At 33.8% G+C, this 25,920-nt stretch overlaps 4 protein-coding genes across 6 annotated transcripts in view; 1 reads left to right on the top strand and 3 right to left on the bottom strand.

Annotated features, from left to right (window-relative positions):
* The first annotated feature begins 1,527 nt into the window (after positions 1 to 1,527).
* On the top strand, positions 1,528 to 8,462 carry vnc (GNAT family N-acetyltransferase vnc). Of its 3 annotated transcripts, XM_088259924.1 has the most exons (5): positions 1,528 to 1,704; positions 2,085 to 2,266; positions 5,712 to 5,877; positions 7,067 to 7,215; positions 8,113 to 8,462. In XM_088259924.1, the coding sequence occupies exons 3-5, from the start codon at positions 5,718 to 5,720 to the stop codon at positions 8,326 to 8,328; spliced, it is 525 nt and encodes a 174-aa protein (XP_088116050.1). In that variant the 5' UTR covers positions 1,528 to 1,704; positions 2,085 to 2,266; positions 5,712 to 5,717; the 3' UTR covers positions 8,329 to 8,462. The 3 variants fall into 3 exon arrangements, with proteins under 3 accessions (XP_088116050.1, XP_088116051.1, XP_088116053.1); XM_088259925.1 differs by lacking the exon at positions 2,085 to 2,266; XM_088259927.1 differs by lacking the exons at positions 1,528 to 1,704; positions 2,085 to 2,266 and adding an exon at positions 1,815 to 1,967.
* Positions 8,463 to 9,624: 1,162 nt separating this feature from the next.
* On the bottom strand, positions 9,625 to 19,280 carry LOC148309559 (uncharacterized). The gene is made up of 5 exons (XM_088259895.1): positions 18,818 to 19,280; positions 17,616 to 17,762; positions 16,460 to 16,685; positions 14,226 to 14,433; positions 9,625 to 13,063 (listed from the first exon to the last, which is right to left on the bottom strand). The coding sequence occupies exons 1-5, from the start codon at positions 19,278 to 19,280 to the stop codon at positions 12,761 to 12,763; spliced, it is 1,347 nt and encodes a 448-aa protein (XP_088116021.1). The 3' UTR covers positions 9,625 to 12,760.
* A 20-nt stretch (positions 19,281 to 19,300) lies between these two features.
* On the bottom strand, positions 19,301 to 19,771 carry cnir (cornichon-like protein). Its single transcript, XM_088259905.1, has one exon. It carries the CDS (start codon positions 19,769 to 19,771, stop codon positions 19,301 to 19,303), a length of 471 nt encoding a protein of 156 aa, XP_088116031.1.
* A 2,885-nt stretch (positions 19,772 to 22,656) lies between these two features.
* Positions 22,657 to 25,920, bottom strand: part of p130CAS (Serine_rich_CAS and FAT-like_CAS_C domain-containing protein p130CAS) — a 124,918-nt gene continuing 121,654 nt past the window's right edge. The window contains exon 7 of the mRNA XM_088259955.1: positions 22,657 to 24,703. Within this exon, the coding sequence (XP_088116081.1) occupies positions 23,826 to 24,703 (878 nt within the window). The 3' untranslated portion in view covers positions 22,657 to 23,825. The remainder of the gene's footprint in view (positions 24,704 to 25,920) is intronic.

Consider the following 25,920-nt stretch of genomic DNA (forward strand, 5'->3'; position numbering starts at 1 on the left):
TACCTCGAGTGGTGCAGTTTGGTAAATCAACTGTATGAGTCTGACTGACTGCATCTGGAGTTGTGCTTTAACGCAAGTTTAGGTGTACATAAGTGGTGGAGGTATGCATTATCCGCTATAACAGCTCTATTGATATCCAACATAATAGCAACAAGAGTTAATAAATCACTTAACAGCAGTAGATTTAATAAATCTACAACTCAAGGGCTGCCGCCTGATTTTGTTAATGATACTAGTTGAGAGAGGGTTAAAATTAAAATTTCTTATGTAAATAGGGGGACCCGGGTCGGAACGAAGTACTGGGGCGGAATGGGAAAAGGCTCTCATCTGTAGTGGGGTGGTGGAAAATGCAAGACAATTGTATTTTATTTTTACCAGTAGCCGGCCGCAACTCATTATGTTTAGTTAGTGTCAGTGCTGCACTGCACCATATCGCAATATTCCAAATATACTAAAATTTACGCAACATTTGTAAATCGCTGCTGTAGTCTTCCAAGGTATATTGTGTCATTTTTTAATCTTCTTTTGAAATGATATTTAGTCATGTGTTTCGTTGTGAAGTCTTGCATGTAATAAAATACATATAACATGTAATATCATTTTCTAAAATCCTTTTATTTGACATCGACATTCATATTAGGGTGTGGTGGAAAGGGATATCCCATTATACCCCAGAATTTTTATTTATTTTTTGATCGAGATATATGAGACTTATAACAATTTATTTATTTATTACAATTTATTGTTTAAAGATATGATGCGGCATTAGGTTAGAAAATCTGACAGACAAAAACGCTTATCAGAAAATATGGAATAAGCTGTGGAAACTGTTATTACTGGACAAATGAATAACAAACAAAAAAATCCTACTCCATTTGAAAATATAGAACCGAGTATAACCTTAGTAGAAGTTCACAAAACTCCTGAAAAATACGACAACCAGAATCTGTAACCTTTCTAAAATCCCCAAGATTTCACCCTATTTAAAAGGTTACAAATGTGGACATTGATGTTGAACGTTCTGGTTGTTCATGGATATCTGACACCCTCACAGGTTCTAGACAATCTAAAACTTTTTTCGAATGTGCTTCACCTAAAGATTTGACACCTTTACCTAAAGTTAAATCAGCACATAAAAGATCCGTATGAAAATGATGGAAAGCAGCAATTTTGGCAACATCTCCTTACAAGGCTGAATTACAAGAAGCAGGAGAAAAAAGAGAAAAGGCAAGAATGAAACTAGATTGAATGAAAAAATATGAATTAACAAAAGCCAGTAAAATACTAAAAAGGAAACAACAACAAATGCTAAGAAAATTATATTTTATGTTGCATGTTAGTTTTTAAAATATTTTTCTTACATAATATTGTCCAAAAGTAACTAAATAATGAGAATATAAACAAAATCCAAGCACTTTTTTTTCAAATTTCACATAAAAAATTAGGTACCCCATTCCGCCTCGGTTTCCCCTAGGTACATATAGGTTCTTGCTTTCATTTGACAATTCTATAATATATTTTTTGCTTATGGCATTACCTTCCGCATGCCGCTTTTAGGTTTTTCGGACTTCAAATAAAAATATTTTTTCCAACCTTGTAATATTTGCCGAAATACTCTGTAACTCTACGTTTTTATATTGACCTTGCTGAAAAGTATAATTCAAATGAAGTATTTAATTTAGAAAAAGCGGAAAAATAATTAGGGTGAGTTGCGATAATAAATATTAGGTTATCTCTGAGCCCTTTGCCCCGTCTGTCGGCAATATGGCGTAGACGGAGTTGGCAATAGCTCGGATGACATTATTCCGTTTGCATTTGCCAAATGATACACGTATTGTAACATGTAGTTTGTGTGACGCTCTCACGATAGCCATAAGCGTATATTTATAATAAAATGCAAGAGCTCGTACTAATCGTTGTTTCCGTCATCGTCTTTTTGTTTGTGTTGATTTTATTAGTATCGTTAGGTAAGCATGTATGATCGATTTATTTATTTTTTACTAATTAAATCGTGTAAATGAACATGTAGTTTATCTTGTCCATAATTGAGGAGTTTATTATATTCGCTGATTTTGGGGTTTTAGGCTGGTTTTTGGTTTGGAAGTGCTTTCTTTCCCGCTTTCGCTTTGTGCGGGAGCTACTCGGAGGAACTTCGGAATCTTCTGCAGTTACTGATCTTAAAGAAAGTCGGAGCCGCATGAAAAAAGTCCGCAAGGAGTAGGAAAGTTACACGGTTGATCTCGCCCGATAATCCCCACATATAACTGTAAGTTCCTGTCAACTTAAATTCCTACCCAAGTGTTCTTCACCCTTAGGGCGTTTGTCCACTACACGGAATTACACGAAATTTCACCGTCCGGCACATCAGTTAGCGTTTGAAAACGACGATTGGCTTATGCTTTTGTCCATCTTTCTTTGGATCGGAGATCTTGATCGGTGCGTGAACACGTTGCGCGTAAATTCGATCACGCTAAACTGTCGTAGTCGCTTTCATTTTTCAAAACCGGACGACAGTTTAGCGTGATTTACGCGTAACGTGTTCACGCACCGATCAAGAGCAGCGATCCGAAGAAAGATGAACAAAAGCACAAGCCAATCCAAGTCAATCATCGTTTTAAACGCTAACTGACGTGCCGGACGGTTAAATTCTGTGTAATTCCGTGTAGTGCACAAACGCCCTTAGGGCATTTGTGCACTACACGGAATTTGACCATTCAGTAGTCCGGTTTTAAAAATGAAAGCGACTACGACAGTTTAGCGTGATCGAATTTACGCGCAACGTGTTCACACACCGATCAAGAGCGCCGATCCAAAGAAAGATGGACAAAAGCACAAGCCAATCCAAGCCAATCATCCGTTTTATATGCTAACTGACGTGCCGGACGGTATAATTCCGTGTAATTCCGTGTAGTGCACAAACACCCTTACCTTGCGTTCGAGTAACATGATCGACTTGTAATGACTGCAGCACAATGTTCTCTGTATTCTGGGATTCTTATTTTTTTTAGCGATACTAAAAGACTCTTGCCAAATTTTTTTGGCAGTACACCATACAATATATGTATAAGTCTAATATCTTACCTTTTTATATGTATCCGTTTTATTTACTCTGTTATAATTTATTCTCCTAAAAGCTATACAATTCAGAAATTTATTGATTTATTTCCTACATGCCTTGGCACATAAGGCTCTTCATTGTGTCCTTATATTTAACCTGGATAGTGCCGTCTGGTTGTTAAATTACTACAATTTATTAATAGTGGAATTTCTCAATAATGTAAATCTGTACCGTGATATCGCTCACTCCTTTCAAGAACATCATAAATCAAAAAAATAATTCAGGAGAACGTTTTTAAAGTTTAATAATATAATACAATGTATTAAAAATAAATATCAAGCCACTCATTGAACTTTTTACTGTGCAACAGATCTTTTTAGGTAAAACCTGAAGGTTTTTTCTCCATTTGAGAAATATTTAGTATATTTCAAAAAACTATTAAACAATACCTTTTCTTCAAAATGCAAAAACAATGCTTTCTGCCCTGTAGCGGGTAAATATTTAGTTAAAAATATGCCACTTTTGCTGGGATATAGTACATTTTCTGGGAATTCCGAAAACATGCACAACTGAAAATTGACGATTTTTTATTTATGACGTTCTTGAAAGGAGTGAGCGATATATGTGCTTAAGAAAATTGTACACATAATCCAAATGTCAATTCACATCTTTTAAGTCATATTACCATGTCATTTTCTTACAAATGAAATACTTCCATTCAGAGTGTGTTTTTTTACAATTTTACCAAGATTAATTTATTTACAACATTTTAAATGTGTCCAAATACTTGTTCACAAATCTGGATTAATTTCCAATTAGGAGTTATTTTTTATATTATTTTTTTACATCTCAACATAGATGAAGAAGAATATGGAAGTCTGGGCATTTTCGGGGCTTTTTCTTCATGTATGTTGAGATGTCAAAATATAATTTAAAAAAATAACTCCTAATTGGAGATAATCCAGATTTGTGAACAAGTATTTGGACACACTCAAAATGTAAATAAATTTCATTAATTGATTCGGCAGTCACTTTGTGGTAAAATCTATCCATTTTTAATTAATGTTTTACTTAGTAAATACCACTATTTCTTAAAATCTACTGTGACACGTGTTTCGATGCATTCCGCATCATTACGGTGTTTGAAAATGATGCGGAATGCATCGAAACACGTGTCACAGTAGATTTTAAGAAATAGTGGTATTTACTAAGTAAAACATTGATTAAAAATGTAAATAAATTAACTGGTCAAATTATAAGATAAAATAAAAAAATGAAGGGGATATTTTCTAGTGTTTCTCATGTAACATTGAAGTAAAGTAATTTTATTTTTTGCATTTAATTTGATTACCATAAGTGAAATATGCGTCATAAGTAGTGCATTAGTTATCTGAATATCTAATTACTATTAGAATACGCCAAGTATTAGTGAATAGTATTACATAGTTGAAACTTGGCATCATTTCTGAATGAATTCCTTTGAAGTATTATGAGATTATGACAGTATACTCACCTTTTTGTTTCTATCCATTTTGTTTATTTATTTTATTTAATATAAGAGAAATATTTTGTTTTTTTAATTTTTATTATTTACAAAAATATTTTATTTCATACTCTTTCTGTAGGCCTAAGCATGTCATTATAAGAAATAGGTATCAAATTGTGGTAGAGTGGGTTCGAATCCAGAAACTGACTCGAGAGTCTGCGACACTAACCACGGGACCACAGCCCGACACAATTTTACTATCTAAAACAAGCATACAACGCAGTAACGCAGTGCTATGGCGAAACCACTCACAAGTTTTTAAGCCAGGATATATGTATTCTTCCTATGCTGCATTTGTAGACCATATGAAAATGTGATTTAAAAACAGGGAAAATATGAATATTCCTATATGTTGCTTTTATTGGCCATAATCGATGTTGAAATGTAACAATTTGAAATGTTAGCTCTGGTATCTGAAAACGAGAAAAAAAATTACTTTGCAAGTAGCCGCTATAGCTGGCGTAATGACACATCCATCCCGAAGGATGGATGACTTCTACTGAAGGGAGATCGGCGGAAACCGTATCAAGCCGCATGCGCGTGTACGCAAAGCACGGCACACACGCATACACTGAGAAACGTTTGTGTATTGTTGATTCTAGCCCCGATTTTCTACCAATAATTTATTGCTGTCGTTGCCAGTGAATTACTTTGTATTATAATATTTTTATGTAATAAGTAATCATATTACGGAGGAATCCAAAAAGAGCCCGTGTCTTTTGTATTACCGATATAAATCAATATTCTCGTTTAGAGTCGAGTTGTAGTATAAACATATCACCGGGAAGGAAAGGTTAACTATTTGACTGCTGAGAAGCAATATATTGACTCTTGTATACTTTGAAAAACGTTTTTCGGCGTCGAAATACTGACGAAAAATTAAAGTGCTTTTTTTATGTAAAAACCCTTTTTTTATCCCCCTTCAGTCCACTTAATTTGAAATGAAACATTATTGCAAATAAGTTGTCGACAATTTTAGTATAATTACGAAAAATAAAAATTTCAGCAGTTAAACGGTTAATAGAAAACTTCCTTGTTTAACCCAGTGCTGCAGTTTATACTTAATTCTAGTAAGTGTTGACTCACGCTTGATTTGGTCCCCGCCAGATCAAGATGAATATTCGCTGTGCCCGCCCCGGCGACCTGATGAACATGCAGCACTGCAACCTGCTGTGCTTGCCGGAGAACTACCAGATGAAATACTACTTCTACCACGGACTGTCCTGGCCGCAGCTCAGCTACGTGGCGGAGGACGAGAAGGGACACATAGTCGGTGAGGCGCCATCCAGACTAAACTTGTTATTCCCAGTTTTTTTTCTCAACCGAATTGATCAAAACCTCATATCTTGGCACTTAAGGACATATTGATACGTTTTTAAAGACAACATTTTGAGTGTGTCCGAATACTGGTTCACAAATCTGGAATATCTCCAATTAAAGGAGTTATTAAAAAATAAATAAATTACATTTTTAAAGAGATATCTGTTTTTAAGAGGTATCAATTATATCCTGTTCAATTTTCAAGTATGTAACTAATTACGAGCAACAACAACAAAAATGTTATACGAAAATCTCAATATTGTTAATGTTTTTAGATACTACTACATAAAAGATTTACTACATAAAAAAAAATTGCCAAACACTATTTTGGTTTTTAAAAAAATAAAAAGGTTTGAAATGCTCTTAGAACATATTTTTATTTCTATCAATACATTTCAGACGGGTGTTTTTTTTACGCCTGCGGACCACTGGCGATGGGATTTTATAATTGTGTACATATAGTTGAGACCTTAACAAAGAGATTGGTCCATAATATTCACATAAAAACATTAAATAATTTCTTCTTTTCTGACATTGAAATTCGGCCGGCGCAGAAGGTAAAAATACACCTCCTTAAGCGGCATCGACCGAACGGGTAGAAATACCTTTCCCGTCCTTAGTATGTTAAATTCATTTAATATTTTATTTTAATGATTTTTTTGCGAAGAAAATATTATGCTATAATTTTGCTGACTTTAATATGTTAATAAAGAGGTTTTGCCTATGAGAGGTTGTATATATCAATTGTGCATGAGTTATATTGGATTATTAGTATTTATCATAAATTTGTTTTATATTTTATTTATTGTTTCGGCATTAACTTTGTGGTAAAACATGTTACAATGATTAAAGAAAACACTTCCATTGCTTTCCATTTTTCCTTTGTTTTCAAACTCCGTTCCTTGACTAACCCCTTCCCCTTACTTTCCCCTCTCCTTATTTATAGAACAATTTTATATTTTAGTTATTATACAGACCTGAATGATGGAAGTTTAACTTCTGAAACATGTAGTCTATAATAAAACTCAAGTGGTAAAAAACGAAGTGTTTTCTTTAATCATTGTAATTTGTTTTATAGTAAGGTAGTATGTATACTGTTGATGACAAATAAGTAATCAATTGTAATGGTGGCCCCCCTGCAGGTTATGTCCTAGCTAAGATGGAAGAAGACGGAGAGGACAACAAGCACGGCCACATCACATCTCTGGCCGTGAAGCGCTCTCACCGGCGCCTCGGATTGGCGCAGAAACTCATGAACCAAGCCTCGCAAGCCATGGTCGAATGTTTTCAGGTCTGCCTTCAACTGTTTTCACTATGAACCTTGTCTTAAATAGTTACATTAAAAAATATATCTTCTTTATAGCAAGGAGAGCCTTAGTGTAGACTTAGTGCTTAGATATTGTGCTGAAGGTCCCGGGTTCGATTCCCAGGGGGGTCCAAAATAAGGGATTTTCCACTCTTATATTTGTTTAATATTATCCCGGATTGATCACCTTCCCTTTCTATAATTATCAGAATAACATTACATCAATCTTATGGAATGCCCTATGCACTGTTAATTGGTGATAAGAGTCAGAAGAAGAAATACAAAATTATCAAACATAATATTGTTACCAATATTTTTACTGATATATCAACATAGATAAAGAATATTGTGATAGGAATTTGGGTATTTACATGGCTTACGACTTATCATTGGCTGGTTTAAACACTGTTTGACATTCACCATCCAATACTACCCATACATATTAATAAAAAACTAAAAAAATGGAGCAAATGCAGTATGTATTTGTAGATGCAAATTTAGCCACACTCATGTGGATATACTGGCAACTCTAAAATCCGTGTTTTTTAAAGCTTTTAGCCGCGTAAAATACCCAGTATTTAACTTTAAGTTGAATTTACTTTTAAAACCACATATAAATATGACATTTCAAACTACTTACTATATTTTACCAGTTTATAGATGTTTTGAGTTAACGTGTTTTGCCAGTACACCCACTATATGGTAATATGTATATATATTATTATAAATCTAAAAAACTGCCTCTCTTGAACATTTGATGATTTGGATTTACATTTGTTTACCTCAGACCTACGGAGTTTTTGCGCATTTTTGAATTTAATTCATGCGCTCCAAAAATCTGATCTTCCGCAATATATCTTATGCCGTGTGTTTGATCTCCAGGCCAAATATGTGTCCCTCCACGTGAGGAAGAGCAACCGGGCGGCCCTGAACCTGTACACCAACTCGCTGCACTTCAAGATCCTGGATATTGAGCCCAAGTACTATGCCGACGGAGAAGACGCATACTCCATGCAGAGAGACCTCAGCTCATTCGCTGCCAAGAACGACCAGGTCATGGAGATCATCTCAGAGTCCGCGATTATATCTCAGTGTTGAAGCTCGGGTGCAGTGACTAATTTTATCTCGCGTTGGACAATTTGTGAAGAATGAATGTTTGACATTGGAATGATCCATCGTATTTGTCGCATATTTTATATTATATAATAATATACTTTTGTTTATGTTTTAAATGTTTTTTTATTTAAACTTCCCATCACCTTGACTGATCAAATGAATTGACCAAAATAAATCTTTGATAAGGTGCAATGTTCCCGAACACCGTGCAAAGGACAGATTTTGAATCGCCACTAAAAATAAACAAAGAAAACAGCATTGGTTAATGTCAAATCTGCTTATAGATTGCCAAGGAAAAATAAATAAAATCATAATTTATTTTCCTATTTGTAGTTTTATCTGTATTCGCCTCCGTAGTGGTCAGCATGCTTGGCCACCGTTCTGGAAGTCCCGGGTTCAATTGCCAGGGGGGGGGTGAAATAAATATAAGTGATTTTTTCACTGTAATCTTTATTGAATACCTGAAGCGGAGGGCTGATCAGTTTTCCTTCATGTGTTAACGATCAGTATAACACTACATTTATAAGATGCTGTGCCCTATGCACCATTGGGATGTGGATAAGGGTTTGAAGAAGAATTTTATCTGTATACCCGCTCTAAAATCGTTTTAAAACATCAAAAGTCATCCTAATTTAATTACCTTTCTTAACCTCAAATTTAATTACTTTATACTCTCTTTTTACTCGTTTTCCTTTATATGAGAAAAAAATTCATCCCTTTTACAATTACAGAAGGTTTTGAGAATTTTTTTCATTTCATTCATTTTTTTTTCATAAATTTTTTACAAATCAGACAGCATTTTTTTTTAAAGAGTATTTTATTAGTTGAAAATGTATACATAAAGATCACCCAGTGACAACATTAATAACTTTCTATATTAACATACACCTAAAGCCAGGTTTGTTTTCCCGTTTTGACAATTTCGCTCGGAAAAAAACAGGCTCTGAGTAACAAAATACAAAAATAATAATTCCACTCAGAGAGTGATTTGATTCTTGACAGATTTAAGACACATAACAAAAATTCGAATGAAAAAAGTAGACTTTGGCATTATAAAGCGTGTAAAAGTTTTCTTGAGACATAGTCGAAATTGTGATCTTACATATTTAACATATGTTGAACATCAATAAATTTTGCATAAACTTTATTAGATACAAATAACAACAAAAAAAGTACATATTTTATATGTTTTATGTGCCGTCCCATGAAATTTATTAATTTTAAAAAATTATACTTTGTGTATAATTTTATCATAGAAAAAAATACATTTATGATTACATTACATTTACAATATTAAGTTCATTTCGTTTCGTAAAATACTACAGAATGACATCTTTCGAGGTTATGCCAAATTACTGCCAGAAGTGATGCATTGTTCAGGTTCAAGAGATGATTGGATCGAGCGAGATACCACACAATCTCACAAATTGATCACCACAATGCCAGAATTGTACAAATTAGGCTTCAAATTGACTACCTATTGATCTACCCTATTCCAGACTTGACCCCGTGATACCACCCTCTCGGTCCCAAACTTTAAATTTGGACATAGGGAAGATTCTCATCAAATGAGGATGTCAGTGTAACTGGCAATTAATGTGGACATTTTTTAATAGATTGGAAAGTTGTTGAACCGAGTAACAAGTTTTTCTATAACTAAGCAACTTCTTTCAGTTGATGAACATCAGCTTTTCATATTTACGAGTATTATATAAAATGAGACATTTATAGACGCATTAAGATGCTTATAAAACATCAAGACATTTATAACTTTTCGATGAACAAATATTATGGTAGAATTTTGTTCTTTGCTATAAAATCACCTTTTTCAAGTCATTTTATACTACTTTGGTATTACAACATTTATTTGAGACACTGAATTAATCCTAGAACATATATGTATTACACCAAACATCAATATGTATGCAAGAGAGATTATAGATCACCTACCAAGTAAATAAGAATACCAAGCAAAAATGCAAATTGGCACATAGATAATTCCAATATCTTCCATTCATCATTAACACACTTCGGACGGGTGTTTTTTTACACCTACAGACCGCTGGTGACGGGATTTGATAATTGTGTACATATAGTTTAGACCTTAACAAAGAGATTGGTACACAATATTCATATAAAAAACATTAAATAATTCCTTCTTTTCTGACTTTGAAATTTGGCAGGCGCAGAAGGTAAAAATACACTTCCTGTCCTTAGGCATCAATCGACCTAACGGTTAGAAATACTTTTCCCATCCTTAGTTTGTTAAAATATTGATTATTAATTAAACATTATATTGAGATGTTCAGGTTAGAAATTTAATAGATATTTATTCTTATTATTAATAAACTAGTTCCAGATTGGAAATAATGTCTCTAAAAACTATATTTTGGGATGGTTAGTTGAATATTTTCACTCTAATATTTATTTATTATTACCCTGAAACTGGAACCTGAAACGCAGGACTTATCGTTGCGCCTTCGCGTATTTAACAATCAAGATATAACTGCATCAATAGGATACAATGCCCTATGTGCCATTAGATGTGGATAAGAGCTAGAAGAAGGATAATTAAAATATTTTACATTTTGGGTCTTTATTATCGCATTTTTAACGTAAACTGGAAAGAGCAGATCTGCCACTTTGGCATTGGAAGTACAGTTATAAATATAAGATATAATTACTGAAAAAACAATATTGCTTAATGAACTGATTGAATAGAGTAAATAAAGAAAGGATGTAAATGTGTTATAATATTACTAAAGATATAGGTATAAAAATTTGTCATAAAAATCTCGGTTGAAAACAATTTTAATCTGCATTATAAGAATGGACATCAAGGTTTTAACAGCTTTAAAATGGGAGTTCAAAAATAAAATATCATAGTACTTCAATAAAATGAAACTTATTTTGATAAATGCTTCTAAATAAATAAAAGACTCTTGTTATAATTTAATACTGATTTATAAGAATAGCGTGATTCGGAAACAATGGTAAGTTTACATAAATTATTATAAAATTTAATGATAAATAAATGCGACTGCATATGAATCTTCCATTATCAGTACTACCCGAGAGCCACACTTAATTTTTTATATGGACTCAATTTTTTTTTATAGCTGCTTAGTTCCTAAGATGACAACTTTTTACTTAACAATGAAAAAGTTTTAACTTTAATAAATTAAATTAAAATAAATAAATACAGAGCTTATCAAAAAATACTAGGCAAGGTTTGCTTTGCTGGAGTATTGCTGATTTTACCAATTTCTCAAATACATATCGTTGACTTCTAGTTAAACTGCTAAATCAAATTATTAACCGTTACAGTGCTGAGAATCCATATTGCTCACTCCTTTCAACAATGTCATATATCAAAAATCGTTAATTTTCAGTTGTACATGTTTTCGGAATGCCCAGAAAATCTACTACATATATCCCAGCAAAAGCGGCATATTTTTAACTTGATATTTACCTGCTACAGGGCAGAAAGTGTCGTTTTTTCATTTTGAAGAAAGGGTATTGTATATATATTTTTTCAAATATACTAAATATTTTTCAAATGGAGAAAAAACATTCAGGTTTTGCCTAAAAAGATCTGTTGCACAGTAAAAAGTTCAATAAGCGGCTCGATATTTATTTTTAATACATTTTATTATATATTTTAACTTTAAAAACGATCTGAAAAATCAAGTTTTTTGATATTTGACGTTGTTGAAAGGAGTGAGCGATATATCGACTGGTGAAAAAGCGTGCCAAAAGCACGGCAATCAATAAACTCACAGTGTTTTGTCAGTCGAGCTGGGAGGTTGTGGTCGCAGCGTGCGCATTTCAAAGTTCTGATTCGTCAATAATATCAACAAATTTTACTAATTTTTAAAGAAAAATATAAATGCATAGTAAAAACATATTATTTTTACCCTTACATCATTTTTGAGAAAATAGTCTTCAGCAATTTCAATATACGTATAAGAAAACATCTCAGCACTTAAACGGTTAAGATGAATAAGCAGTTTTACCTGCTTATCAACGATATCTATTAATTGAATTGACATTTACTTTACCAAATTTTAAAATCTATTACAATTCATATGAAATAAATCATAATTTATGATTCTACAATATTTTATGTGACAGATATATGGCTGTCAAACTCAAAACACAGTAAAGGACATTTTTTTTGTAGTAGGTTTTTTTTTTCATTTTTGGAGTATTCTACTTAAAAACATACTATAAAAAAATTGTCCCTTACGGTGTTTTAAGTTTGGACAGCCGTATATCGTCTTAAGAGGAATTTAGTGTCAAAGAAATAAATAAATTGAGCAGAATCATAAATTAAGGTTTTATTTATAATTAACAACATATTAAGAATAAATTAACAGCAAAACACGGAAATTAAATAAAGGATAAGTATTATTTAATTTTGGTTAGAGAGGGACTTTCCCCAAAAGAGAATAACCAAGACGGTCGAATAGGAGAAGAATATTTCTTTGGATGGGCCATCCCAGTCGTTGTGGGACTTGTAGCTCGGGTCCGGATCGCTGTTGGGGGCCGGCGGGTAACAGTCCGTTCCTATCTCCTGCTGCCCGTAGCAGCCGACCTGCGGGGTGGTCGGGAACGCCTCGTTGAACACCTGGAACTCCAGCTCATCCAGATCCACCCGCCCGACACAGCTTAGCTTGAAGCAGACGCTGTGCTCCCTCCTGGGAATAGTGGCAAACTGAAACAAAATTATAATGATGAACAACATTTTGAGTGTGTCCAAATACTTGTTCACAAAATCTGGATTTGGACACACTCAAAATGTTGTAAATAAATTATCTGGTCAAATTATAAGCTCAATAATAAAAATGAAAATGGTATTTTCTGGCGTTTCTCATGTGTGTGATTATAATCCAGGATTCGGATCTCACATACTAATATAAGAGTTTCTGCTTAATAAAAAGCTTCTTTACATCTCACCAATAGATGTCTCTAGTGAAGTTCTAGTGATTCATGAACAAGGTTTCTAAATTGGTTCATATATATAGAACTTCCAAGAATTTGAGTAGTGTGGTTGTCAATAATGGGTAGAATTGGTGAATGTTACACGTGTGTAAAGTGATCACTTAAACCAGCCTATGACGGTCGTAAGCCCCGTAAATGCCCAGACTTCCATATTCTTCTTCATCTTTGATGAGATGTCAAAAAATAATATAATGATGAAATTACAACATTACGAGTGTGTCCAAACGGGTACTTGTTCACAAATCTGGATTATCTCCAATTAGGAGTTATTTTTTTGATATTTTTTTTCTCTAGCCATTTACAGGGCTTACGACCATCATAGGCTGATTTGATTGATCACTTTACATACGTGTAACATTCACCAATTCTATCCATGATCGACAACTTTTTTATATATCATATTATAATCCATATTTGTATAAGAGCCCTTGAGGTTTTTTTTAGATGGGAATTGTATTTATCATTTACTTTGTTTATTATGTACAAGGTTTATGGATCATAAAGTGGATTTTTGTTTCTTTTAACTAAATAAGTATGTTTTTATTTGAATCTGTGTTGGGAACAGGAGGGATAATCTAGTGTGGGCCAATCAGGAAACCACGTAAAACTCCTCGAGAGAAGACGGACTGTTGACTGTCATTAGCAGACCTTCCGTTCAACTAGAACAGGGTTTGGTATTTTGTGTCCTAGCTCGATTTATATTACCAATGTCCTTCACTATTTTTATCATGTATGATACCACCTCTCTCCTTTGAAGTAGTATTTTACAAAAATGGCACTTTATAAATAATCCAAAAGAATTATTATCATGAAAAAATAGCAGCTGATCAGGTTAGATAGATAATATCACATTGATTTGAAAAATTAAGGTTTACCTCATCCATTTTTGGCTCGACATCCTCATTTGCCAAAAATACCGAGGAAAATACGTCAAATTGCACCGGCTCCGCGGGGTATTTGTCAACAGCAAACAGCAAGAGCGTTATTCTCTTCCCATCTCGTCCCGAGGACATGTTGTAGTTGTCGTTGATGGAGCAGTGGATCCGGCAGCCGCCCAGCGCCAGCGGACTATACTCCGTTTGGCTGAAAGTCAACTTCAATTACAGTGGCCGTTTGCCCAAACCAAACTTTGCCTATAATTCAATTACGGGCTAACTTAATTCAACAGTAACAGACCAACAGAGGATAATAATTACTATTTATTTTTCATTTTACACATAATTGGACCATGTTATGCAGAAACCATGCAAGCCAAAAATTGACAAGCTGAGATAATTGCCTTTGAATGTTTTCAGAATTTGAAAAACCTAGTTAAATGACAGAAGTTAGGTTTGTGTTAATATTACCATGAAGTAAAATAAAAAGAAATAAAGAAGAACTACATATCATGGGGTAATTAATTACTGTAGCTATGTGGCTTCTAAATTCTTGTTTTTAAGTTGCTAAATAAAAATATGCTTTATTTTTTCTTCTGTAAATGTGACAAATGTGTAACGCATTAAAATCATCAAGAATTAATATATTTAAAAAAAATATTTTCTCCTAACCCATATACACACTCAATGGTGCATAGGGCACTGCATCAAATTGACGCCGTGTCATCTCACTCGTTAACAGATGAAGGCAAGGAGATCACTCCTGCGCTTCGGGGACCGTTCAAGGGTAATATTAAATTAATATTAGAGCGTAAAATCACTAATATTCATTTTCACCCCCCCTGGGAACCAAACCCGGGACCTCCAACACGGTAGTTACACACGGTAACCATTACACCAAGGAGGCGAAAAATTATTTTAGAGATACAAAAGCTGATATATCAAACTGCTTGAATCTTATATTTAAAATTTTCAACAAGACTTAGATGTGAGGCACCAAGTTGTAGTAAATACCCCGGGATGGCATTTCTTATATAATTAAAAGTTTTTTTTTCATAGACAACTGTTCACATTTCATAAATGTAGTGAAATGCATTTTTTTCCCATATTTTTCATTTTATTCATTCTGGCATTTAAAATACTACCCCAGGCCACATATGACCAAGAAGGTGTAGGGCCACTCACAACATAATACACTCGATGCACAACACTGCTGACAGAGAAAGGTGCAACCTTGTCTATAATACAGAAATTGGCATTAACCTTTCCCTTACGGCGCTAAAAAAACTTCTTTGTTGCTTTTACTGACCATAGTTATTGACCGTAGTAACAATTTTGCTCTGGTAAGTACATATTTGAAAACGAGAAAAAAATACATTGCAAGTAGCCGCAACAGCTAGCGTAGCGACACGTCCGCCGCGTACGACGATCCGCACACTACTGACGCAGTAAACACGCTAAGACATGCGTGTATATACAAAGCACGCCACGCACGCACACACTGCGAAACATTTGTGTATTGGTGATTTTATCCCCGATTTTTTCACAAATTATTTTTTTTTGTCGCTGCAAATGAATAACTTTGTATTTTAATATTTTTTTGTTGTACATAACTATACAACGGAGGAATACAAAATTTCTGAGACCCGTATCTATTATATTTTAAAAATCGAGTTGTAGTAAATACATATCACCGGGAGGGAAAGGTTAAAGAGACTAACCATCACCACAGCATCTAAAATGATCTGAGCGTATTTTAAGCCGTCAAATATGAGTGATTATAGTGGAATAAATTTTTTGAAAAATAAAAAAAAAGTATAAAGATGCTAAATATCGCTCACTCCTTTCAAGAACGTCATAAATAAAAAATCGTCAATTTTCAGTTGTGCATGTTTTCAGAATGCTCATAAAATGTACTATATCCCAGCAAAAGAGGCATATTTTTAACTTAATATTTACCCGCTACAGGGCAGAAAGTGTTGTTTTTGTATTTTGAAGAAAAGGTATTGTTTAATTATTTTTTCAAATATACTTCATATTTTTCAAATCGAGAAAAAACCGTCAGGTTTTACCTAAAAAGATCTGTTGCACAGTAAAAAGTTCAGTAAGTGGCTTGATATTTATTTTTCATACTTTGTACTATATTTTTCAACTTTAAAAACGTTCTCCTGAAAAATCTAGTTTTTTGATTTATGACGTTCTTGAAAGGAGTGAGCGATATGTAATAACATTACCTTTCTCTGATCAGCATAATAATTCCCCGAAGATATTGTTCCAAATGTGGAAACTGGTTACCAGTGAATACCAAAACACATTTTATGATTTGCTTTTCCATGATTTCCATAATCTTCTGAACAACTTCAAACTCGCCATCAGTGTCTGCCGAGCTTTTGGGACAGCTTACTTGATGGACATCAACTCCCGGAATACGCGGAATGCTGATACCACCGATGAATGCCTCTGTAATAACACAGAGCGACCGTCTAATCAATCATTCAAGAGATAACTGGATTAAAATCCTTTTAAAAGAATATTCTAACTAACTAACCATCACGCCGCTTCTCCGCAGGGGTACGCAGAGAGACTCAACGCCACACCACTCTGTCTTTGCAAACATTCTTCGCCTCATCCACATTCATGTATCTCCTCATACATACCCGACGATTATTACGACTCCTGACCCGGCCGCTTTCAAGTATTTGACGTACTTGATTGTGCCAAGTTTTCCTCGGTCTTCCTCTGCTTCTTTTTCTAACTACATTCGCCTCATAAACTTGTTTGAGAATATTCTTACAACAATAAATGCAAAAATGTTGCGTAGGAATGTGCATTGGAAGTAAATATGCGTGAGATAGGAATATCTTCAAAAGCCAAAAGGGCTTTCAAGATTTTTTTTAAACTTTTACTAGTATAGAGAAAACCTTATTTAAAAACTAAACTCTTTTTTTTTTGTAACGATACCCGGTATTTGAGTTCTTTCATATCCTTTTAGATGCAAAATAATGTAATAGGGGTTATAAATAATAGAAAGTTCAGAGATGGTAAACAAGGCCCTCCTTAGCACACTAAGGACGGGTGTTTTTTACGCCTGCGGACCGCTGGCGACGGGATTTGATAGTTATGTACTTATGGTTAGACCTTAACAAAGAGATTTGTACATAATATTCATATAAAAACATTAATTATGTAATTCCTTCTTTTCTGACTTTGAAATAAGGCCGGCGCAGAAGGTCGTAAAAATACCCTTCCCATTCTTAAGCAGCAATCGAACCAACGGATAGAAATACCTTTCCCATCTTTAGTGTGTTAATGAATTAAACTTAAATTTGCGGAATAAAGAATTTTGCAAAACTAGGCAAATTGAGAATTTATATTGTAAAATAATATTACGTCTGGTAGCAGTGTGCGCATTGAACATTACGGATTCCATTATTTTGTCTTTATTAGTCACTGGGGGGTAGTAGACAGACTGGGCACAGCATACTCCAGTCAGGACATGTTTAGGATATGACAAAGTAGCAAAAATGTAGTCCATCACTAAAACAAAAAATAACAAATAATTAACCTGTCCAGGATTGAGTTTTGCAGACAAAATTGTATCTGGAGAGTGAGTTATTTTTGCTGTTTTTTTAAAACTTTTTTTTAATTACATATCGCCCACTCCTTTCAACAACGTCATAAATCAAAATACTTGATTTTTCAGGAGATCCTTTTTAAAGTTTAAAAATTTAATAAATGAATTTAAAATAAATATCAAGCCACTTATAGAACTTTTTACTGTGCAACAGATCTTTTTATATAAAACGTGAATGTTTTTTCTCCATTTGAAAAATATTTAGTATATTAAAAAAAAATTAAACAATACTTTTTATTCAAAATGCAAAAACAACACTTTCTGCCCTGTAGCGGGTAAATATTAAGTTAAAAATATGCCACTTTTGCTGGGATATAATAGTATATTTTTTAGGCATTCCGAAAACATGCACAACTGAAATATGTCGATTTTTGATATATGACGTTGTTGAAAGGAGTCAGCGATATGAGCAACATATTTTCTAGAATAAATTTATTATTTACACAAGTAAACATGATTTGATTTGTGATTATATTGTTGAAATACAACCACAGATGGCAGTACAAGTTCCATTTTGAATATAAGTGTCATACATGTATGGTCTGTACTCCTGGACAGGTTAAACATCTTCAATATCAACAACTCGACATTCTAGCAGCAATATTTTCTTCAACTCTGCCCTATTTTTATTTTTAATCAATATTTCAATTTCATACTATTTCTGTGAGCCTAAGCGGTTCATTATTAGAAATAGGTATCAAGTTGTGGTAGAGTGGGTTCAAACCGAGAAACTCTTGACTTAAGAGTCCGCGACACTAACCACGGGACCACAACCCGACATTTTCAATTGGTCTGGGTGTTTGTGATGTATTTTTCACATTTACCTTCCCTATCCTTACTATCCTACCTGCAGATATGCTTTTAAAACAGAGGCTTTGCGGGTTATTCCTTTTTAAAAAAATATTTTAAAAATATAGAGGACATTGAAAATATTAAAAAATATGACGTATGAACTCACTTTTGTGTTTTTGTTCGCAATTTCCTTGGCACGGAGAGTCGGGGAACAGTTCGCAGCGATACGAGGACCGCTGGGACCGGGGGTTCGCGAAAGCCAATATCAACATCGGCTCCACTCTGATATCCTCCTTTTCTAATATAAACCCGTTAGGATGAGTATAGAAGCAAAACACAGAGGGCCTCAATGCGAGATAATTCTTTTGTAAATTGCGCGTAACATCGGCCCACATCTTGCACACCAAGGATGCCAGCTTCAGGTCCTGCCAGCAAGTCAAACTGCCGAGTATTTTTTTAAGAATAACGTAGTTAGTCATAACCAAGTAGGCGCTGCTCAATCCCGGGACATGCGTATCTTCTACTGCGTCTGATTTGAGAGTCATCACTTGATAATGCCTGAAAGGCTTCATTTTAACGGTCAGAAGTTTCCTTTTATCCAAATATGTATTCAAGGAATTGTTTTCCATCCTGAAGGGGAATATTTGATTTAGAGCTCGGTTATAATGGTATTCTCGTGGTGCCTTTCGATAGGATCGCCCTTCAACAGAGCTATTATCAGACAATACAAATAGATGAAGAAGAACAATAGATAGTAGAAGAGGTAAATTAACACATCTCTCGTATGTCTCCAAATTTGATCTCTGTTGTGTATTTCGGTTGGTTCGTAAATGCCAGTATTTCCCCTCCTCACGTTGAAGTATTCGTGCAACAGGTAAACGAGTAGCGGTATGGACGACAGGGTGAGCAGCCACTGGCTGCCTAACAACAGGAGAACCGATAGTAGTCCATGCGCAAACAGCTTGATCGGCGCCCAGTAGTTCAATTTCGCACAGCACTCCTGAGGGTTTAAGTAATCACACTCCAGATCCGAAAGCGTTATAACGTAATACACTAGTATAAAAAGTAATGCGCCGTTATCTAACAGAGCGAATGAAAACAGTAAAATTTCTGATAGCATACTTCAATCAGACGCGGCAAGGAAAAAGTGCGAAACAGAAAAACGAATTGCAGGGAATAGCTTTTTTCGTTCAATTTTCAGTAACCACAAACTACTTCGCAGTCAATAAACGAGGGCGGCTCCAAAACATCGCGGAAAGAGCCGGTCTAGCGCAATAACAGACGGTTTAAATAATTATAGTCCTTGAAATCGTCTAATCCAGACTGTTTAATCAGCGCTACCAACTTAAAGGAAGCGAAAATCGGAAAACTGAAGCAAAAATTCCGATAAATCGGTTGATAGATGTAAAAAAGGATTAACTAATCAATAATTGTCTTTATTGTGAATCAAGTAAATGTCAACCACCTCAACTTGACATAAAAAAATCGGCAGATCATACACACATATATACAAACTACCGCTTTGACAGCTTTATTGATTTCTACCAAAGACTAAAATAATTGTCTATGGTACAAATCCTACCTAGAAGATATCCTGAAATAAACGTAGGCAAGTACTCACCTATTACTTATTCTTCGCCTCTTCCACATTCATGCACCTTTTCATACATACCCACCGATTATTTCGGTTCCTGACCCGACTGCTTTCAAGTATTTGACATACCCGATAATACCATGTTTTCCTCGGTCTTCCTCTACTCCTTTTTCTGCTATATTCTATATTCAGCTTATGATTTTTTTATCGTTCTTTCCTCACTCATTCATTCCACATGTCCAAACCATCGTTGAGATGATTCGGAAAAAAAATAATATTAAATTTTTTTTAATTTTATCGATAATGCTCATTTCAGCTTCGCATTCTTTCCTTATTTCACCGTTCGAACATCTATCATACATCATTTTGCCGCACATTCGTCTGAGCGTCGCATTTTGACTGCATTCAGTTTACTTTCATCCTTCTTTTGCCAACTCCATGCTTCACTTCCATATATTAGGATTGGATTAGGACAGGATTCCATTGTTTACTGGCAGTTTAGCTGTGTACCTTTGTAGAAACAAAAACAACAACATAAAAAAAAAACAAAATTAGTCTGGAAAAATGGAAGAAATTTTTATTTTGCAGTCTGCAGTGTAGAAGTGGTACTTTGTTTTTCTCTTCAATCAATTATTGCCTGTTAATGCACATTTGTTTTTTGTACTAGTTGCTAATTTTATTTTTTTAAATCATGTGCTAAAAAATTCAAAACTATGGGAAACCCAAATAATTGACAAAATCATTCAAGGATCCAATCAAACCACATTTTCTGAATTTTATGGGTATTTAACAGTACAAGTGGTGTATTTATATCTCAAAATACAAATAGATTGTTTGTAGAAAAAAAAATATGCTATTTTACAAATCACGACAAAATGACAAACTTGTAGACACTTCAAGATGCGCCCTCAAACCATGATATTATGAATATGCCTTCATTTTGGCATACAGATTTTCAACTGCAAAATCGTCACATCCGAGAACGCAAAAAAGGTTTGCAAAAGTATGTATGTAACAGTGATATTTAGTGATGGAAATGTGATAGGTATCATACAAAGCGGCCATTGCAAAAAAATATGTTGGGGTTCAGAAGAATGAAAAAAACTTTTCAATTTGTAATAATATATTTTATACTTCTATAGAATAAAATACATCGTAAATAGTTTGCATATTGTGCTAGAAATGGTATGTTTACAAAGCCTATATACGCGCTGGCAGTGCTAGAATCTGAAGTACACACATTCATCATACCTATTGGATAGACACCAGGTTTTTCTTGACTTCGCAGTACTAAAAATGTACACATATATAATATTATTCATCAACAGAACATCTGGCAAATATGTAAAATTCTAACCATTTTTGTTTAATCGTAGCACATAAAAATATGTCTGTATATTTGATTTTATAATAAAAATCGCAGCTTGAAGATAAATAATACAGAATTGAAAACTTAACAAAAATAATATATAAAACATGATCTCACTCTATATTATATATATACAAACTTTATTACTAGTATGCAGGCTATATGCACGGTGTATACTAAATAAAAATGCCAATATTTGAGTACGACAACTACTCTTATTATAAATCCATACCAAATTTCTCGAGGAACTTATGAGCTCTTTTGTTTTATTTACATTTTAAAATAAGGCCTATTTTCATTGAACGAATATACATACATAAATATCTAAAACATTTTTATTAGACATCCAGAAGCGGCTACGCATTTATCAATATACTTTATATATATTTATTATTCTACCTGCAATCCCTATACATATCCTACATTAAATTATATAAATTTATATTGTATATTATTCTTATGGTTATTGATAATAACATAACAAAAATGCATCATACTATTACAATTCTTAATCTAATTTATTAGTATAAATAATAATAATTATGTACATTTTTCAAAAATTCATTATAAATATGTTTTTTACATTTCAATATGTACCAAATATGTATATTTTATCAAAGCATGTAGAATATAGTGTATAAATCACAAGAAATATTACGATGTTAAATTATATTACTGTGATATCGTAAACATGTAATAATGTAGTCTCGTTAACATCTCATAAGTAATGAAACTTCAAAAAGACTCACTCATTTACAAGGGAATATTTCAACCCTTTTCTAGCAAAGTATCATAAACTACAGGTAGGTATATTGTTTTGTTTTAGTAAATCTGCTCGAAATACATACATATATGCTTGATCGTAAAAAATTTCCCACTTTGGGGCCATCCAAGAACACTCCAAGGAATTCTTCGAAGTGTATGATTTGTTTCCAAACCATGCGTATATTTAATTTAATTAGATTTACTAAACCAAAATGATCATTACCTATTTTTTGTTTACGATTCTGGCGATCTTTAAAGGGGGCAATTTGTTGTTTCATTTTTTTAACTCTTTAATATCTCAGCACAATATTTTTTGCTAATACTAAATTGTATATTTAATATTTTTACTTTAAAATAAGTCACTGCAATGAAAATGGTGTTTTATTATTTATTTAACAATTTTCGTTGGCTTAAAGTAGTACTTTGGCATTATCATCAATTTACAATATAGTCTAGTCCTACACAATCTACACATTAAATACCATTGAGCACATTTATAAAATCATCTTTTAAGTCAGACATTAGTTATTATAGGTACCTATCTTATGGTTAAATAATGTCGCAAGCTAATGCAAATACCATAACAGCCGAAAGTTACTAGAATTGTATGTACTACTCTCTTTTTGTCAACATGTTCGTAAAGCATATTATATTTCCATCAGTGTGGCGCACAAATAGTTAAATGTGTGATTGATAATCCTGTTTTTAGTTTAATTACATGTAAAAACATCAGTAACATTTATTCAAATATAAGTATATTTTAAAAACACATAATATGCAATATATATAAATCTTTCTAATCAAAATTTAATTTACATTGGTACTTTAAATTTTTAATTAAAAAATGCAATAAAACTGCATATATACTGACAACATTTTGAGTGTGTCCAAACACTTGTTCACAAATCTGGATTATCTCCAATTATAGGAGTGAATTTGAGTAGTGTGGTTGTCAATAATGGGCAGAATTGGTGAATGTTACACGTGTGTAAAGTGATCACTTAAACCAGCCTATGATGGTCGTAAGCCCCATAAATGACTTGACTTCCATATTCTTCCTCATCTTTGATGAGATGTGAAAAAATAATATGCATATACATATATTGTATGTATTGGAAGAAAATTTTAGGTTGTGTAAGTGTCAGTAGCCCGTTCTCCGCCTCCATAGTATAATGGTTATCGCGCTTGGCTACTACTGTGTGAAGGTCCCGGGTTCGATTCCCAGAGGAGTCATGATAAACATTAGTGATTTCTCACTCTGATATGGATTTACTATTACCCAATGGTACCTGAAATGCAGGAATGTAACCGATAAATAAAATGTTTAGTTCATATTGATCCTGATGCGGACATGAAATAATAGATATAACCAAATAAACTACATACTATAACAATGATCAAGAAAGGGCCGGCAGGTTTCCATAAACTTTTAAAAATATGCAAAAGCTAAGGTTGACTAGCTGCCTGTATCATACAATTCTTCAAGTCTCGCGCATAATTTGAAACATCAACTACAGAATCGAGCATTTCTTGAACGGCCGACACACTGGGGAATTTGGACGCTGCATTTTTTGTTTTAGCAACTGTGGTTGTCAAGCCATCCGATAAGCCATTAGAACATATTAGGATTTTAGTCTTGAATTCGGAGTTTGCGATGTTCCGGTGTACAGTATCACCGATATAAACAAGTCTGTGCGCATTCAACACGACAAATTTTCCGTGAGCCAAAAACACAGCCGGTGGCTGACTACGTTCGACAGTTTTTAAGAAAGCGTCTATCGCTGTTGTCAAATAATTAAAATAAGTAACAGTCTGCTTTGCGTAATATAAGACGAGTTGCTTATCGCTCGGAGCCATATTGCAGTCGGTCAACTGAATGTTCGTGGTAGAATAGTCGGCATTTTTTATCACATTGTCAAACGATTTTTTGAGTTCATACGGAAGAGACTCTTTAATTTCCGCATGCTTTTTATCCACACTTTCTCTCGATTCTAACTTTACATAATCGTATTCTTCGACCCACTCCCCGATTACGCCATTTTCCTTTGTCGAAAGTGATTTTGGCTTCTTGAATAGCAATATGGAGTTTCCTTGAATGAAGGAAGCCGTTTGCCGAACATCCTCGGTGAGGGCTCTAGCGCAAGCTATGAGCTGGTCGAGTGCGTCGGGAGTTCCGTTGGTTGATGTGTCATCCTGACGGTCATCGGATCTACAGAGATGTTCTATCGACCAATTCAAAGCGTCTAAAGTTTCGATAATATTACTAACAAGTATATCAGCATCTCTCAAGGCCTTGACAAGTGGACGCAGCTTGATGGACAAACCTGGAACAAAATGGCAGCCATATAGTTTAAAACTGAAACTGAAAGACTTATTAGCTAAATTTTCAATAAAGTTACACCACCCTGAGATTTAAATTTCGTTTTAAGATTAATTAATAATACTTTGCAGAGTGTAATCGTGCCAAAATTCAGAATTTAAAAGTGATTGCTGGAGACCAAGTGCGAAGTGAAAATGTACCACACAAATTTGGTATTTTTTTCTTATGCTTTTTTCTTGAAACTTTTTTTTTGAACTAGTGAAAACTACAAAATCCGCCTAACCAACTTTAATGAAATTCACATCATATCTTCTATTTCATATTTTCTACCATTGTAGATCTTTCATTAAGCATTTTTTAAAGGTTATTCATTTGATTTTTAGTTGAGCATAATTTTTTTTTTGGTTTAATTTATTTATAAGAAAGTCATCGCATTATTCCTGACAATGCTACAACCTCCACTATCAGAGTGCATCCCCGAAAAATCATTCCACAGAACTGCTCACTTGACTGGACAAATCTCATATTGCTCACTCCTTTCAAGAACGTCATAAATAAAAAACTTGATTTTTCAGGAGAACGTTTTTAAAGTTTAAAAATATAATACAATTTATTAAAAAAATATATCAAGCCACTTATTTAACTTTTTACTGTCCAACACATCTTTTTAGATTAAACCTGAAGATTTTTTCCCCATTTGAAAAATAACTAGTTTATTTTTAAAAAAAAATTAAACAATACCTTTTCTTCAAAATGCAAAAACAGCACATTCTGCCCTTAAGCGGGTAAATATTAAGTTAAAAATATGCCGCATTTGCTGGGATATAATACATTTTCTGGGCATTCCGAAAACATGCACAACTGAAAATTGACGATTTTCGATTTATGACGTTCTTGAAAGGAGTGGGCGATATGTCATATAAAGGTATTTGGTTGAAAATGTAGTAAAACAAATGAGTAAAGCAAATATTTTTTTGAAGTTTGAGCCAGTACAAATACAAATTTAATTGCGGGAACCTAACCAACGACCAAGGAAAAAAAGCACCTACTCGCGACTATCTCCAAAAGACGCGCCGAATGGATCGACCAAGAGTTAAGACAAGAGGGTTTCCTGCACCAAATAATAGAGGGGACGATGGAGGAAATATACGCCAGAAGACGCCCACGCCGTGAATACCTAAGCGACTTATACAAAGACATGAGCTGCTTGACGTATGAGGA

The sequence above is a fragment of the Brachycentrus maculatus genome, unplaced genomic scaffold (genome assembly GCF_059751285.1).
Source record: "Brachycentrus maculatus isolate JH-2025_06_01 unplaced genomic scaffold, ASM5975128v1 h1tg000121l, whole genome shotgun sequence".
NCBI classification, from domain to species: Eukaryota; Metazoa; Arthropoda; class Insecta; order Trichoptera; family Brachycentridae; genus Brachycentrus; species Brachycentrus maculatus.

Coding starts and splice junctions, on each gene's coding strand:
- vnc (XM_088259924.1), top strand. CDS start 5,718: ATGAATATTCGCTGTGCCCGCCCCGGCGACCTGATGAACATGCAGCAC. Junction 5,878..7,066: donor CGAGAAGGGACACATAGTCG/GTGAGGCGCCAT, acceptor GCCCCCCTGCAG/GTTATGTCCTAGCTAAGATG. Junction 7,216..8,112: donor CCATGGTCGAATGTTTTCAG/GTCTGCCTTCAA, acceptor TTTGATCTCCAG/GCCAAATATGTGTCCCTCCA.
- LOC148309559 (XM_088259895.1), bottom strand. CDS start 19,280: ATGGAAAACAATTCCTTGAATACATATTTGGATAAAAGGAAACTTCTG. Junction 16,686..17,615: donor TGCGCACACTGCTACCAGAC/GTAATATTATTT, acceptor GTGTTATTACAG/AGGCATTCATCGGTGGTATC. Junction 13,064..14,225: donor TCGAGCCAAAAATGGATGAG/GTAAACCTTAAT, acceptor ATTTTGTTTCAG/TTTGCCACTATTCCCAGGAG.
- cnir (XM_088259905.1), bottom strand. CDS start 19,771: ATGCTATCAGAAATTTTACTGTTTTCATTCGCTCTGTTAGATAACGGC.